This window comes from Scyliorhinus canicula, chromosome 3 (assembly GCF_902713615.1).
Source record: "Scyliorhinus canicula chromosome 3, sScyCan1.1, whole genome shotgun sequence".
Lineage (NCBI taxonomy): Eukaryota > Metazoa > Chordata > Chondrichthyes > Carcharhiniformes > Scyliorhinidae > Scyliorhinus > Scyliorhinus canicula.
In genome coordinates, this window is record NC_052148.1 from 10,520,026 (window position 1) to 10,536,114 (window position 16,089).

The 16,089-nt window shown below is 48.8% G+C and overlaps 1 protein-coding gene across 1 annotated transcript in view; it reads left to right on the forward strand.

Annotated features, from left to right (window-relative positions):
* The window catches only part of cct7 (chaperonin containing TCP1, subunit 7 (eta)), a 60,355-nt gene that overhangs the window by 17,699 nt on the left and 26,567 nt on the right, over positions 1-16,089 (forward strand). Inside the window, exons 5-7 of the mRNA XM_038793121.1 lie at positions 1,429-1,481; positions 2,639-2,810; positions 13,708-13,872. Of these exons, the coding sequence (XP_038649049.1) occupies positions 1,429-1,481; positions 2,639-2,810; positions 13,708-13,872 (390 nt within the window). The remainder of the gene's footprint in view (positions 1-1,428; positions 1,482-2,638; positions 2,811-13,707; positions 13,873-16,089) is intronic.

Sequence of the window (16,089 nt, forward strand, 5' to 3'; positions counted from 1 at the left end):
AATCCAGTGACATGAGTTCAGATCCCAGCCATGGCAGTTTGCAAATCAAAATCACGTTCTGGAATAAAAAATTGCTATCAGTAATGGTGACTATGGAGTTATTGGATCATTGTAATAAATCCACCTGGTTCACTAGTGTCCTTGAGGGAAGGAAATCTGCCAGCCTTCACGTGCTGTGACCTGAATGTGATTCCAGTCGCCCACCAGTGTGGTTTACTCTTGGTTACCATGTGAAATGATCTAGTACTTGGACAGCTCGCTACCATCCAGTGATGGGCAATAAATACAGCCAGCAATGTCAACATTCTGTGACTGAATTGAAAAGGTGAAATTTATTCCAATGCACATTGAGGAGGGGATCTGAAATCATTGTCTGCAGCCCCCATTACAAACTTTGACGAATTGTCACTGCTTCCACCATAGCCTCTGTTTCAGGTCGAACCCAACTGTTTTCAACATTGACATCCAGTTTGACACACAACCAGGACCCCTGTTCTGATCCCCAAGATTATCCACTTCTACCTTTGTAACATGGTCCATCTTTACCAGTGTCTTCGCCCATCTGGCAAAATCTCAACTATGCGTTTGTGAGTTGCTGCAATGTTCTCTTGGCCAACCTTCTATTTTCCACCTTCTGTAAATTTCAGCATGTCCCAAAAACCCTGCTGTTTTAACTCGCGCCAAGTCCCGCTCATCCATGATTATTGCCCTGTATTGGCTTCTGGTCTAGTAACATCAAGTTTAAAATGTTTATCCCTCACTGTTTCTTCCAACTTATGTCCTTTGCCCCATAATTGGTGGTTTTGTTTTCAGCTGCTTAGGCCCTAAGCTCTGGAATTCCTTCCGTATATCTCGCTCTCTCGCCACCTAACCTTCTTTAAGACCTTCTTTAAAACTTCATTATTCCTGAGCTTTGTCTTTTTCACTTGAGCGTCCCAGTGTCTGTTGCTGAATTTGTATCTGATTACACTCTGGAATGTTTTACTACTTCAACTCGGATTTATATAAGCACCTTTATTTTTGTGGTTTCTAGATTTAATTAAAAAAAATAAAAATTTAGAGTATCCAATTCAGTTTTCCAATTAAGGGGCAATTTAGCGTGGCCAATCCACCTAGCCTGCACATCTTTGTGCTGTGGGGACGAAACCCACGCTAACACGGGAGAATGTGCAACTCCACACGGACAGTGACCCAGAGCCGGGGCTTTCTCGATGTATTGATGATAATATCGAAGGAGATTGACCTTTTGTTGTTCTATTCACTGCCACAAATATTTCCCCCATTTTCCCGTATGTTATCAATACTCGATAACCAAAAGTTTGATTGGCTCTGCGGACATCATTGGATATAACCTAGTGTGTAATGGAGTGTATAGAATGAAAGAAATCTGATTTTTTATCTGATTCTGATTTTTCTTCTCTGGTATAGGCCTTGGAAAAAATCAAAGCCATTGCTGTAACTGTGAAGAAAGACAACAAGGAGTAAGTATAAAATTTACTGTAAGCTCACTGACTCACGCAGCTACCTGGATTAAACATTCTGTAAGGATTTAAGGATCCTGCAAAGGACGACATGGTGACACTGTGGTTAGCACTGCTGCCTCACAGTGCCAGGGACAGGGGACCGATCCCCCCTTAGGTGACTGTCTGCGTGCAGCTTGCACTTTCTCCCTGTGTCTGCATGGGTTTCTCCTGGGTGCTCCGGTTTCCTCCCAATGTCCAAAGATATACGGGTTAGGTGGATTAGCCATGCTAAATTGCCCAGGAGGTTGCGGAGGAGCGGCTGAGGTAGAGTGCTCTTTCAGAGGGTCGGTGCAGATGTGATGGGCCAAATAGCTTCCTCCTGCACTGTCTGTCCTCCCAGTTTCTGACTCCATTGCATATGTTCTGGCAAAGCCACCTTCCATGGTAGTCCTTCTCAGTCAAGGATTCCCTGTCACTATTGTTGTGACAGGATCCTCAACCCCATCCATCTCATTTTGTGCACTTTTGCTATCACCCTTTTCCTTCCCTTCTAGATCACGTTAGGGGTCGCCTTGTCCTCATCTTCCACCCCACAACTCTCAACGTTCAAGGGATCATCCTGTCTCATTTCCATCACCTCCAGGGTGATGCCTCCACCAAACACATCCTCCACCCCCATTTCTGCATTCTGAAGGGAATGTTCCGTCCATGACCTACTCAGTTGCTCCCATCGCCCTCCACAGTACTTTCCAAGTACAAGTGCAGGAGATGCCGCTTCTTTGAACTGCTGCATCAGTAAAGGTGCTTCCACATTGCTGTTAGGTAGGGATTCTAGGATTTTAACAAAGTACTTTTGTACGCTTCAAGTCAGGATGGTGTATAGCTTTTACGGTAATTATGTACCTGTGCATCCTTTGGCCTTGTCCTTGAATGAGGAGATCATGGATCTGGGAGATGCTGTTAAAGAAGCTTTAGAGCATTGGTGCATTGTATCCGGAAGGTAGCACACACTGCAGCTGCAGCACACTAGTGGTGAATGCTGTCTAAGTTCTGCCACTCAAATAAACTTGTTTGTAGTTCCATTAACAGATTGGTGCAGATGTAGGACAAACGTGTCTAGTAGTTTTAATGCTGGTCCTTTCAATATGCATGTTTTGTTTTATCCAACTTTGCAGAGACCAGAGGGGGCTTTTTGAGAAATGCGCTGCTACTGCTCTCAGCTCCAAGCTGATTGCTCTTCAGAAAGGTTTCTTCTCCAAGATGGTAGTGGATGCAGTCATGATGCTGGATGACCTTCTCCCACTGAAAATGATTGGGATAAAGAAAGTTCAAGGTGGTGGTCTAGAGGTTGGTGTTTGACAACATTAATCCTATCTGGTTTCTTCTGTCTGCATCAAATTCTTTGTCTTGCTGGAAGAACATTTTACACAGGCTCCCAAATGCTGAAAAATCTGTTCTTTTGATTTGGAAGTATTTAGCTTGGTTTTGTATGCTGAAGCTCAATAAACCTGTCGCTCCCATATACTTTTTTAACAGCTTTATCAACAGGTAATTCAAAAAGAACAGTAAGCTTATTACCAATCTCTGGGAATACCAAGGTATACCTCTTTCCAGCCTGACACCACCACTCTCTTTTTCTGTCTTAATCGTCATTGTCGCTCTCATCACATGAGCCTCCCGTCTATTATGTGGTACTTTGTCAAATGCCTGTAAAATGGTTACAGCAAAGAAAGTGTCTGTGCTGGTTCTCTGAAAGAGCAAACCCTGTCTTCTCCCAATAGCCCTGCACATTTTCCCTTTTCGGATCATGGTCTAATTTCCTTTTGAAAGCCTCGATTGAACCTGCCTCCACCACACTCGGGTAGTGCATTCCAGACTTGAACCACTCACTGTGTAAAAAAAACTTTTCCTCGTGTCGCAATTGTTTCATTTGTCTATTGTGTTAGATCTGTGTCCTCCTGTTCTTAATCCTTCCACCAATGGAACAGTTTGTCTCTTTCTCTACTCTGTCCAGATCTCTAAGGATTTTTAACACTTCAATCAAATCTCCCCCAACCATCTCTTCTCCAAGGAGAACAGTCCCAACCTCTCCAATCTATCTGCATCCCTCAAGTTCCTCATCCCTGGAGCCATTCCCAATCTTTTCTGCAGTCCCTCTAATGCCTTCACTTATTTCCTAAAGTGTGGTGCTCAGAACTGGGCACAATATTCCAGTTGATGCCAGCCAGTATTTTATACAGCTGTAAAATAATCTCTACTTTTTTTTATAAATTTAGAGTACCCAGTTCAATTTTTCCAATTAAGGGGCAATTAAGTGTGGCCAATCCACCTAGCCTGCACGTCTTTGGGTTGTGGGGGTGAAACCCACGCAAACACGGGGAGAATGTGCAAACTCCACACGGACAGTGACCCAGAGCCGGGATCGAACCTGGGACCTCGGCACGTGAGGCAGCAGGGCTAACCCACTGCGCCACCATGCTGCCCTAAATAATCTCTACTTTTGTCCTCCAAGCCCCTATTGATGAAACCCTGGGTGCCAATTGCTTTATTAACTGCTCTGTCCACCTGTCCTGCCACCTCCAATGATATATGCACATATACAGCCAGGTCCTTCTGCTCCTGCACTTCCTTTAGTGTTTTATGTTATACTGTCTCCATGTTCTTCCAAAAGTAATCACTTCTGCATTAAATCTGTCTCTTGTCCACTAATTCCACCAACCTGCTTATGCCCTTTTGAAGTTCTACACCATCTTCCTCATGGTTCACAGTACTTCTAAGTGTAGAATCATCAGGGCAGCCCAGTGGCGCAGTCATTAGCACTGCTGCCTCACGGCGCCGAAAATCCCAGGTTCGATCCTGGCTCTGGGTCACTGTCCATGTGGAGTTTGCACATTCTCCCTATGTTTGCGTGGGTTGCGCCCCCACAGCCCAAAGATGTGCAGCATAGGTGGATTGGCCATGCAAAATTGCCCCTTAATTAGAAAAATTAATTGGGTACTCTAAATTTATCTTTTTAAAAAGTTTTGGATAATCCACAAATTTTGAATTTGTGCCCTGCGCGCCTAGGTCTGGGCATTACTATATATCAGGCAAAGCTGGGGTCCTAAATTTAGAGTACCCAATTTTTTTTCCAATTACGGGGCAATTTAGCGTTGCCAATCCACCTACCATGCACATATTTGGGTTGTGGGTGAAACCTACGCAGACACGGGGAGAATGTGCAAACTCCGCACAGACAGTGACCCAGGGGTGGGATCGAACCCAGGTCCTCAGCGTCATAGGCAGCAATGCTAACCACTGTGCCACCGTGTTGGCCAGGGGTCCTAATACTGATCATGGAGTCATAGATGTTTACAGCATGGAAACAGGCCCTTCAGCCCAGCTTGTCCATTCTGCCCAGTTTCTATCTCTTAAGCTAGTCCCACTTGCCTGCATTTGGCCCATATTCCTCTATATCCACCCTGCCCATGTAACCAACTTTTTTTTTAAAAATAATTTTTATTGAGAAATTTTGATTTTATACAACAATAACGCACCTTAGTAAAATACCGAAAATAACAATAATATTAACAATCATATACATTCGCCCCCATCCCTATGAACAACCCAGCATTTTAACAACAACGCAAATTAACACACTATAAAGTTACAGAATAATCACTACAATAATGCACACCCCCCCCCCCCCCCCCCCCCCCAGTTACCTATCTCTGAGCCAGGAAGTCCAGAAAAGGCTGCCATCGTTTATAGAACCCTTGTATTGATCCTCTCAGGGCAAATTTGACCTTTTCCAATTTTATAAATCCCGCCATGTCACTGATCCAGGTCTCCACGCTTGGGGGCCTTGCATCCTTCCATTGTAACAGAATCCTTCGACGGGCTACTAGGGACGCAAAGGCCAGGACACCGGCCTCTTTCGCCTCCTGCACTCCCGGCTCCACCCCAACCCCAAAAATCGCGAGTCCCCACCCTGGTTTGACCCTGGATCCAACCACCCTCGACACCGTCCCCCGCCACCCCCTTCCAGAATTCTTCCAGTGCTGGGCATGCCCAGAACATATGGGCTTGGTTCGCAGGACTCCCCGAACATCTGGTGCACCTGTCCTCACCCCCGAAGAACCTACTCATCCTAGTCCCGGACATATGGGCCCGGTGCAGCACCTTAAATTGGATGAGACTAAGCCTCGCACATGAGGAGGAGGAGTTGACTCTCTCCAAGGCCTCCGCCCAAGTCCCGTCCTCTATCTGCTCCCCGAGTTGTTCCTCCCATTTAGCCTTCAGCTCCTCCACTGACGACTCCTCCACCTCCTGCATTACCTTATAGATGTCAGACACCTTCCCCTCTCCTACCCACACCCCCAAAAGCACTCTGTCCATCGTCCCCTGCGAGGGCAGCAAAGGGAATCCCTCTACCTGTCGCCTAGCAAACGCCTTTACCTGCAGGTATCTGAACATGTTCCCCTGGGGAAGGCCAAATTTATCTTCCAGTTCCCCCAGGCCCGCAAACCTCCCGCCAATAAACAGGTCCCTCAATTTGCTGATGCCCGCCCTTTGCCATCCCCTGAATCCCCCATCCGTGTTCCCCGGGATGAACCGATGGTTGCCACCCAGTGGAGCCTCCATCTAGCCCCCTGTTTCCCCCCGATGCTGTCTCCACTGTCCCCAGATTCTTAGGGTCGCCGCCACCACCGGGCTCGTGGTAACCCTCTTGGGGGAGAGCGGCAACGGTGCCGTTACCATGGCACCCAGGCTTGTACCTCTACATGACGCCATCTCCATTCTTTTCCACGCCGCCCCTCCCCCCTCCATCACCCATTTACGCACCATTGACACATTGGCTGCCCAATAGTACCCCAGAAGGTTGGGCAGCGCCAGCCCGCCTCTATCCCTTCCTCGCTCCAGGAATACCCTCCTCACTCTCGGAGTCCCATGTGCCCACACAAAGCTCAGAATACTGCCGGTCACTCTCCTAAAGAAGGCCCTGGGGATAAATATGGGCAGGCACTGAAAAAGGAACAAGAACCTCGGAAGCACTGTCATTTTGACGGACTGCACCCTCCCCGCCAACGACAATGGCAGCATGTCCCACCTCCTGAACTCCTCCTCCATCTGATCTACCAGTCTGGTAAAGTTATGCTTGTGGAGAGTCCTCCAGTCCCTGGCCACTTGCACCCCCAGGTACCTAAAGCTCTCCCCTGCCCGCCTAAGCGGGAGCCTACCAATTCCTTCCTCCTGGTCTCCAGGGTGCACCACAAACACCTCGCTCTTGCCTAAGTTTCATTTATAACCTGAGAAGGTCCCAAACTCGGCTAGTAACTCCATCACTCCCGGCATCCCTCCCACCGGGTCCGCCACATACAGTAACAGGTCGTCGGCATACAACGACACCCTATGTTCCTCTCCACCTCGCACCAAGCCTCTCCACCTCTCTGAATCTCTCAATGCCATCGCCAGCGGCTCGATTGCCAGTGCAAACAACAAGGGGGACAAGGGGCAACCCTGCCTGGTCCCTCGGTAAAGCCGGAAGTACTCCGACCTCCTCCTATTCGTGGCCACGCACGCCATCGGGGCCTCATATAGCAGCCTTACCCATCTAATGAACCCTTCACCAAATCCAAACCTCCCCAACACCTCCCATAGGTACCCCCCACTCCACTCTATCGAAGGCCTTCTCCGCATCCAGCGCCACCACTATCTCTGCCTCCCCCTCAATCGCCGGCATCATAATGACATTCAGCAATCTCCGCACATTCGTGTTCAGCTGCCTTCCCTTCACAAAACCTGTCTGGTCCTCATGCACAACCCCTGGCACACAGTCCTCTATCCTGGTGGCCAGGATTTTTGCCAGCACCTTAGCATCCACGTTGAGGAGAGATATGGGCCTGTATGACCCACACTGCTGGGGGTCCTTGTCCTTCTTTAAAATTAACGAGATCAGCGCCCGTGACATCGTCGGGGGCAAAGTCCCCCCTTCCCACGCTTCGTTGAGTGTCCGCACCAGCAAGGGGCCCACTAGGTCCACAAACTTTTTATAAAATTCCACCGGGAACCCATCCGGCCCCGGTGCCTTCCCTGACTGCATCTGCCCGATCCCCTTAACTAGCTCCTCCAGCTCAATCGGCGCACCCAGCCCCTCCACCTTCTCCTCCTGCACCTTCGGGAAAGAAAGCCTGTCAAGGAACCTCTCCATTCCCCTCCTCTCCCCCGTTGGCTCCGACTGGTACAGTTCCCCGTAAAAGTCCTTGAAGACCTCATTCACCTCTACCCCCTTCCACACCACATTCCCACTCTTGTCTCTCACTCCAGCAATCTCCTTAGCCGCATCCCGCTTACGGAGCTGATGAGCCAGCATCCTACTCGCCTTTTCACCATGTTCGTACACTGCCCCTTGTGCCTTCCTCCACTGTGCCTCAGCCTTTCTAGTGGTCAGCAAATCAAATTTAGCCTGCAGGCTGCGCCTCTCCCCCAACAGTCCCTCCTCTGGTGCCTCTGCATACCTCCTGTCCACCTCCAGCATCTTTCCCACCAGTCTATCCCTCTCACTCCTCTCGCTCCTCTCCCTGTGTGCCCGGATGGATATCAGCGCCCCACGAATTACTGCCTTCAGGGCTTCCCAGACCATCCCCACCTGAACCTCCCCCGTATCATTCACCTCAAGGTACCCCTCAATACTTGCCCGGACCCTCCTACACACCTCCTCCTCCGCCAACAACCCCACATCCAACCGCCACAATGGACGTTGGTCTCGCACCTCCCCCATTTCCAACTCTATCCAATGCGGAGCGTGGTCAGAGATTGCAATGGCCGAATACTCGGCCTCCTCCACTCTCGGAATCAGTCCCCTACTCACCACGAAGAAATCTATCCGAGAGTAGACCCTATGTACGTGGGAGAAGAAAAGTACTCACGTGCCCTCGGCCTCACAAACCTCCATGGATCCACTCCACCCATCTGATCCATAAACCCTCTCAGTACCTTGGCCGCCGCCGGCCTCCTACCCGTCCTAGAGCTGGACCGATCCAGTGAAGGATCCAACACCGTATTAAAGTCCCCCCCTATGATCAGACCTCCCGCCTCCAGATCCGGGATCCGTCCCAACATACGCCTCATAAAGCCCGCATCGTCCCAATTTGGGGCATACACCCTAGCCAGTACCACCTTCTCTCCTTGTAGCCTGCCCCTAACCATCACGTACCTACCCCCCTTATCCGCCACCACCTCCGATGCCTCAAACAACACATTTTTCCCCACCAGAATCGCCACTCCCCGGTTCCTCACATCCAACCCCGAGTGGAAAACCTGCCCCACCCATCCCTTCCTCAGGCGGACCTGGTCCGCCACCCTCAGGTGGGTCTCCTGAAGCATTGCCACATCCGCCTTTAGCCCCTTCAGGTGAGCCAGTACCCTTGACCGCTTCACCGGCCCATTCAACCCTCTCACATTCCAGGTGACCAACCGGATCAGAGGGCGTCCCGCCCCCCTCCCCCGTCGGCTAGCCATAGCCCGTCGACTGCCCGCCCCAGGCCAGCATCCCCTGCTCGACCCCGTCCCCATAGCGACAACCCCTCACCTCTGTCCCCCCAGCCCCCACCAGCTCCTTCTTGACCCTACCAGCAGCAACCCGGTATTCCCCTTTCCCCCCCTCCCTTCCCCCCCAGGCTAGGAACCCTCCCAGCCGCGAACCGTCCTCCATTGTACTTCCGTGGGTCAGCTAACTTCTGCTGACCCCGGAAACTCCCGCCAATAGCCCGACCCCTCCCGAAGTGGGATCATCCCCCAATCTATCCCTCCTCCTGGCACCGCTCCAGCGCGGGGAAGAACCAGTTAAGGCCCCACCTCCCCCATCACCATCTTCGCCCCCCAGCCCCGCAGCGCGGGAAACCAGAGGAAAGCCCGCGCTTTCGCCCTGCCCCACCACACCCTTCTGACGCAGCTCCCAAATATCAGCCCCCCTCCATACCCCCACTCCGACATAGAATACAACATACCCCCCCGACCCTCCCCGCAAGATACACAGCCCAAACAATGCCCCAAGCCCAAAAACAAAAACATAGCAGAACAACCCTCCCGTAAATAACCATATCAAAATTGCAAAAGTATTAAAACAAGAAGAAAAAAACAGAAGAAAAAGAGAACACAGCAACAGCCGAATCCAGCACTAATATCTTACAGCCGACCTCGCAACCCCCAACCCCTAGTTCAAGTCCAGTTTCTCCGTCCGCACGAAGGCCCACGCCTCATCCGGGGAATCGAAATAATGGTGCCGGTCCAAATAAGTTACCCACAGGCGCGCGGGCTGCAACATTCCGAACTTTATCTTTTTTCTATAAAGCACCTCTTTAATCCGATTAAATCCGGACCGCCGCTTAGCCACCTCCGCACTCCAGTCCTGGTAGATCCGCACTACCCCATTCTCCCAATTGCTGCTCTTCACCTTCTTGGCCCAGCGCAGCACGCAGTCCCGATCACTGAACCGGTGGAACCTCACCAGCACCGCACGCGGGGGTTCATTCTCCTTGGGCCTCCTGGCCAGTACTCTGTGTGCTCCCTCCAGCTCCAGGGGCAGATGGAGAGACCCGGCCCCCACTAGCGAACCCAGCATTACAGCCACATAGGCTGTCAGGTCCGATCCCTCCAGCCCCTCCGCAAGGCCCAAGATCCGCAGGTTTTTCCGCCTCATGCGGTGATCCAGCTCCTCGAAGCGTTCCTGCCACTTCTTGTGGAGTGCTTCGTGCCCCTCCACCTTACTCACGAGGACCACGGCCTCCTCCTCTCGTTCAATGGCCTGCGTCTGCAACTTCTTGATGGCAGCACCCTGGGTGGACTGAATCTCTGACAGCCTTCTGTTTGTTTCCTGCAGAGAACTCAGTACTTCATCCTTGAATTCTTTAAAGCAGCGCAGGAGATCAGTTTGTTGTTTCTGGGCCCAGAGTCTCCACTCCTCTGGAGCTCTGTCGGTGGCCATCTTGGATCCCTTCCCCCATTTTTTCTGAGGAGCTGCTGCTGTTTTTTCCACCTTTCCACTCCGAGTTCGAGGCATGGACTGCAGGGAAAGTCGTTCAGCACACCTTCCCCCACCGGCAGACGTCGAAAAATTTCCATTTTGGGCTCTCAAAAGAGCCGAAAAATCTCTTTAAAACGGGAGCTCCCACATGTGTGGCTTATTGCTGCATCACTGCCACCGGAAGTCCCACTAACTGTTTTTTAAAGGACAAAACTGCACCCGCGTCTACCACTGCCTCTGGCAGTTCATTCCAGATGCTCACCATCCTCTGTGTGAAGAAATTTCCCCTCTGGTCTCTTTTGTATCTCTCTTCTCTCATCCTAAACCTATGCCCTCTAGTTATAGACTCCTCTACCTTTGGGAAAAGATGTCGAATATCTTCCTTATCTATGCGCCATATTATTGTATAGACCTCTATAAGATCACCCCTCAGCCTCCTATTGGGAAAAAAGCCCCAGCCTCTCCTTATAACTCAGACCATCAAGTCCTGGTAACATCCTCGTAAATCTCTTCTGCACTCTTTCCAGTTTAACAATATCCTTCCTACAATAGGGTGACCAGAACTGAACACCGTATTCCATGTGTGGTCTTCCCAATGTCTTGTACAACTTGAACAAGACGTCCCAACTCCTGTATTCAATATTCTGACCAATAAAACCTAGCATGCTGAATGCCTTCTTCACCACCCTGTCCACCTGCGACTCCACCTTCAAGGAGCTATGAACTTGTACCCTCTAGATAGATCGCTTTGTTCTGTAACTCTCCCCAACTCCCTACCATTAACTGAATTGGTCCTGCACTGATTTGATCTACCAAAATGCATCACCTCGCATTAATTTTTTTTTTAAAATTTAGACTACCCAATTATTGTTTCCAATTAAGGGGCAATTTAGTGTGGCCAATTCACCTAACCTGCACATCTTTGGGTTGTGGGGGTGAAACCCACGCAGACATGGGGAGAATGTGCAAACTCCACACGGACAGTGACCCAGGGCTGGGATTCGAACCCGGGTCCTCAGCGCCGTAGGCAGCAATGCTAACCACTGTGCCACCGTGCTGCCCCTACCTCGCATTAAATTAAACTCCATCTGCCATTCATCGGCCCACTGGCCCAATTGGTCAAGATCCTGTTGCAATCTTATATAACCTTCTTCACTATTCACTACGCCACCAATCTTGGTGTCATCTGCAAACTTACTACCATGCCTCCTGCATTCTCATCCAAATCATACATATATGTAAAACAAATAACAGTGGACCCAGCACCCATCCCTGAGGCACACCAGGATAATTATGTTGAATAATTAATAATTATATTAAATACTTAACTGCACAACTGCATTATGAATGAAAAATAACTGTTCACCACTACTGTTTCTTGTCACTCAGTCAATTCTGTATCCATGTTGCTGCTATGCCTTTTATTCCATGGGCTATAACTTTGCTCACAAGTCTGTTATGTGGCACTGTATCAAACACCCTTTGGAAGTCTATGCACACCACATCAACAGCATTGCCCTCATTAACTCGCTCAGTTGCTCTTCAAAAAAGACTCCAGGAAGTTAGTTAAACATGGCTTTCCCTATACAAATCTGCTGGCTTTCATTAATAAACCCACATTTGCCCAAGTGACTATTCATTATGAACCAAATTACCATTTTTAAAAGCTTCACTGACAACCCACATTAGCGCCAAGTGACTCTTCATTTTGACATAAATTGCCACTTTTAAAAGCTTCACGGACACTGAGGTTAAACTGAGAGACCTGTGGTTATTGGGCTTACCTTTGCATCCTTTTTTGAATAAGGGTGTAATGTTAGCAAATCTCCAGTCCTCTGGCACCATCCCAAGAAAACTGGAAAATTGTGGCTACTGCACCTGACATTTTCACTGTCGCTAGCTGCCAGTATCCTTGGATACATTTCATCCAGTCAGTCAGTGTTTTATCAACTTTTAAGTACAGATAGCCTTCTGAATACCTTCTTACCAATTTTAAACCCTTCAAATTTCTGAACTACCTTCTCTTTAACCATGGCCTGGGTAGCATCTTCTTCCTTGGTAAAGACAGACGCACAGTATTAACTTAATGCTACAGCTATGTCCTCTGCCTCCAGGCGTAAACCTCCTTTTTGGTCCCTGAGCAGCCCTTACTAACATTTTACTATTTATATGTCTATAGAACACTTTTGAGATTCTCTTATATTTAACTGCCAAATTGTTTTGAAAGTCCCTGTATATAATGTCAGATATGCAACTTTCATCAATCCTTTCTGGTAATTTATTTAAATTTAATTTTAAAAAAAATTAGAGTACCCAATTCTTTTTTCCAATTAAGATCCAATTTAGCATGATCAATTCACCTCCCCAGCACATCTTTTGGATTGTGGGGGTGAGGCCCACGCAGACACGGTTATTTAAATTTTCTTCCCTTCTCTCTGCACCCTCCATGAATACGAACCCTGTCTTCACCAACCCACTCACTGTCACCGCCCCTTTTTTCTCCTTTCATCAGTCCACACACTGCCATGACCCTGCCCTTGCCCCTCCACCAACCCACACACTGTCAAAGACTGTGCTCCTTCCTTCTGCACCAACCCACACACTGCCAGAGACTCTGCTCCTTCCTTCTACACCAACCCACACACTGCCAGAGACTGTGCTCCTTCTTCCCCTTCACCAATCCCCACACACCACCAACCACCAACCTTCCCCTTCTCTCTTCCCCAACCCACAGGCTGCCAGAGATTGGGAGGCAACCTATAGACTGCCAGAGACCCTGCCCCTTCTGTCTTCACCAACATGCACACTGCCAGAGACCCTGCTCTTCCCCAACCCGCACACTGTCAAGATCCTGCCCATTCTCTCTTCCTCCATTCCCGACAAGCTGATGCTTGTTACAGTTAAGGCCCATAGAAACATAGAAAATGGAATCAGGAAGAGATCTTCCAGCCTGCTCTGCCATTCATTATGATCATGGCTGATAATAAAGTTCAATACCCTGATCCCACCGTACCCCTATATCCCTTGATCCCTTCAGTCCCAAGAGCTGTATCTAATTCCTTTTTGCCCCAACCCTTTTTTGACTGGTCCGATTATTCGGAGGGAGATGTCAAGTCAGTTCTCACCAACTATCATCATTGTATTGTTCTGCGTATTTCTATAGTGTGTATCTCAAACGAGTTGGTGGGAAATGTTATCAGAGTTATCTGCTTTCTTACACATGTTCGGTGTTGAACACAGGAAACCCAGCTGATAGCTGGTGTCGCCTTCAAGAAAACCTTCTCCTACGCTGGGTTTGAAATGCAGCCCAAGAAGTATGAAAAGCCTAAAATTGCACTGCTGAATGTGGAGTTGGAGCTCAAAGCCGAGAAGGATAACGCAGAAGTTCGGGTGAACAATGTTGAGGTCAGTACTCTGCCGGAGTGTGGCTCCTGGGGATTTTCACAGTGACTTTATTGCAGTGTTAATGTAAGCCCGCTTGTGAAACTAATAAAGATTATTATTATTATGGATGCCACTGGGCTGGCATGAGTTTTAATTCTATTGTAGCTTCTGCAGAGTGGGTGGAGAGTTTTGGCCGGCTTTGCCGCTCATGTGTGCCGTTTAGTGGTTCCTGTATGGTGCATTTGATGAATAACCTGAAACCTTCTTAGAGTCACTGGCTAGAGAGTCAGTGCAGGAATTAATACCTGATTTCAATATTGGAGAGCGATTAGTACCTACAACACCAAACTAAAGCAAAGAGAACATGAGAACTAGGAGCAGGGGTAGGCAATTCAGCCCTTCGTGCCTGCTCCACCATTCAATACAACCATGGCTGATCTCATCTTGGCTTCATTTCCACCTTCCTGCCCGCTCCCCATAACTCTTTGTCCGCTACTAATTAAAAACCTACCTATCCCCTCAAATTTGTTTAGTGTTCCGATGCACTCTGGGGTAGCGAGTTCCACAGATTCCCAATCCTTTGAGTGAAGTAATTCCTCCTCATTTCTGTTTTAAATCTGCCGCCCCGAAAATGAAAGCCCCTCGTTCTAGAAAGTTAATGGGGAAACACCTGCTCTGCATCTACCCTGTCAATCCCCTTTAGCATCTTGTATATCTCAAGTACATCTCCTCTCGTTCTTCTAAACTCTAGTGAGTATGGGCATAAACTGTTCAATCTCTCGTCATAAGACAGTGAAGGCTCTTTGTTAAGAGGAAAGGATTGAAATTGATGGATGTGGAATACCTGGAGCTCATATCCTCCAGTAGAGGGTGAGGTGTGTCACATACATCTAAATGGTTCTATATAATCAAAGCCCATATCGATTTGAGTAATCTCTCGTATCCTGAAATATATGGGACAAGACAATGTTATATTCTGTATCTGTATAATTAAAGTGACAGGATACTGGTTTGTCTCGGGTTTGACTCTTTTCATCCTGAGAAGCTGGATTTGCATCGAGGCTGGGCTAATGGAGTGAAAGTCCCCATTCCCTGCTAACCAGAGACTGAAAGTCTTTTCACAATAGGAGCACATATTTCCTGGCTGTCTGGCTATCACATCGAAGACAGAGGGTGGTGGTGGATGGAAAGTTTTCAGACTGGAGACCAGTTACCAGCGGTGTGGTGCTGTGTCCTCTGCTATTTGTGATTTTTATCAATGACTTGGAGGAGGGGGCTGAAGGGTGGGTCAGTAAATTTGCTGATGACACCAAGATTGTTGGAGTAGTGGATAAGGTGGAGGGCTGTTGTAGGCTGCAAAGAGACATTGATAGGATGCAGAGCTGGGCCGAGAAATGGCAGATGGAGTTTAACCCTGATGAAATGAAATGAAAATCACTTATTGTCACCTAGTAGGCTTCAATGAAGTTACTGTGAAAAGCCCCTAGTCACCACATTCCGGCGCCTGTCTGGGGAGGCTGGTACGGGAATCAAACCGTGCTGCTGGCCTGCTTGGTCTGCTTTAAAAGCCAGCGATTTAGCCCAGTGAGCTAAACCAGCCCCTGTGAGTGCGGGGTGATTCATTTTGGTAGAAAAAATTTGAATGCGGATTACAGGGTCAATGGCAGGGTTCTGAGGAATGTGGAGGAATAGAGAGATCTTAGGGTTCATGTCCACAGATCTCTGAAGGTTGCCACTCAAGTGGATAGAGCCGTGAAGAAGGACTATAGTGTGTTAGCGTTTATTAACAGGGGGCTTGAGTTTAAGAGCCATGGGGTTATGCTGCAACTGTACAGGACCCCGGTGAGACCACATTTGGAATATTGTGTGCAGTTCTGGTCACCTCACTATCGGAAGGGTGGAAGCATTGGAAAGGGTGCAAAGGAGATTTACCAGGATGCTGCCTGGTTTGCCGGATAGGTCTTGTGAGGAAAGGTTGATGGAACGAGGGCTTTTCTCTTTGGAGCGGAGGAGGATAAGAGGCGACTGAATAGAGGTTTATAAGATGATGAGGGGGATAGATACAGTGGACGTTCAGAGACTATTTCCTCAGGTGGATGTAGCTGTTACGGGGGGCATATCTATAAGGTTCAGGGTGGGAGATATAGGAGGGATGTCCGAGGTGGGTTCTTTACGCAGAAAGTGGTTAGGGTGTGGAATGGACTGCCTGTTGTGATAGTGGAGTCGGACACTTTAGGA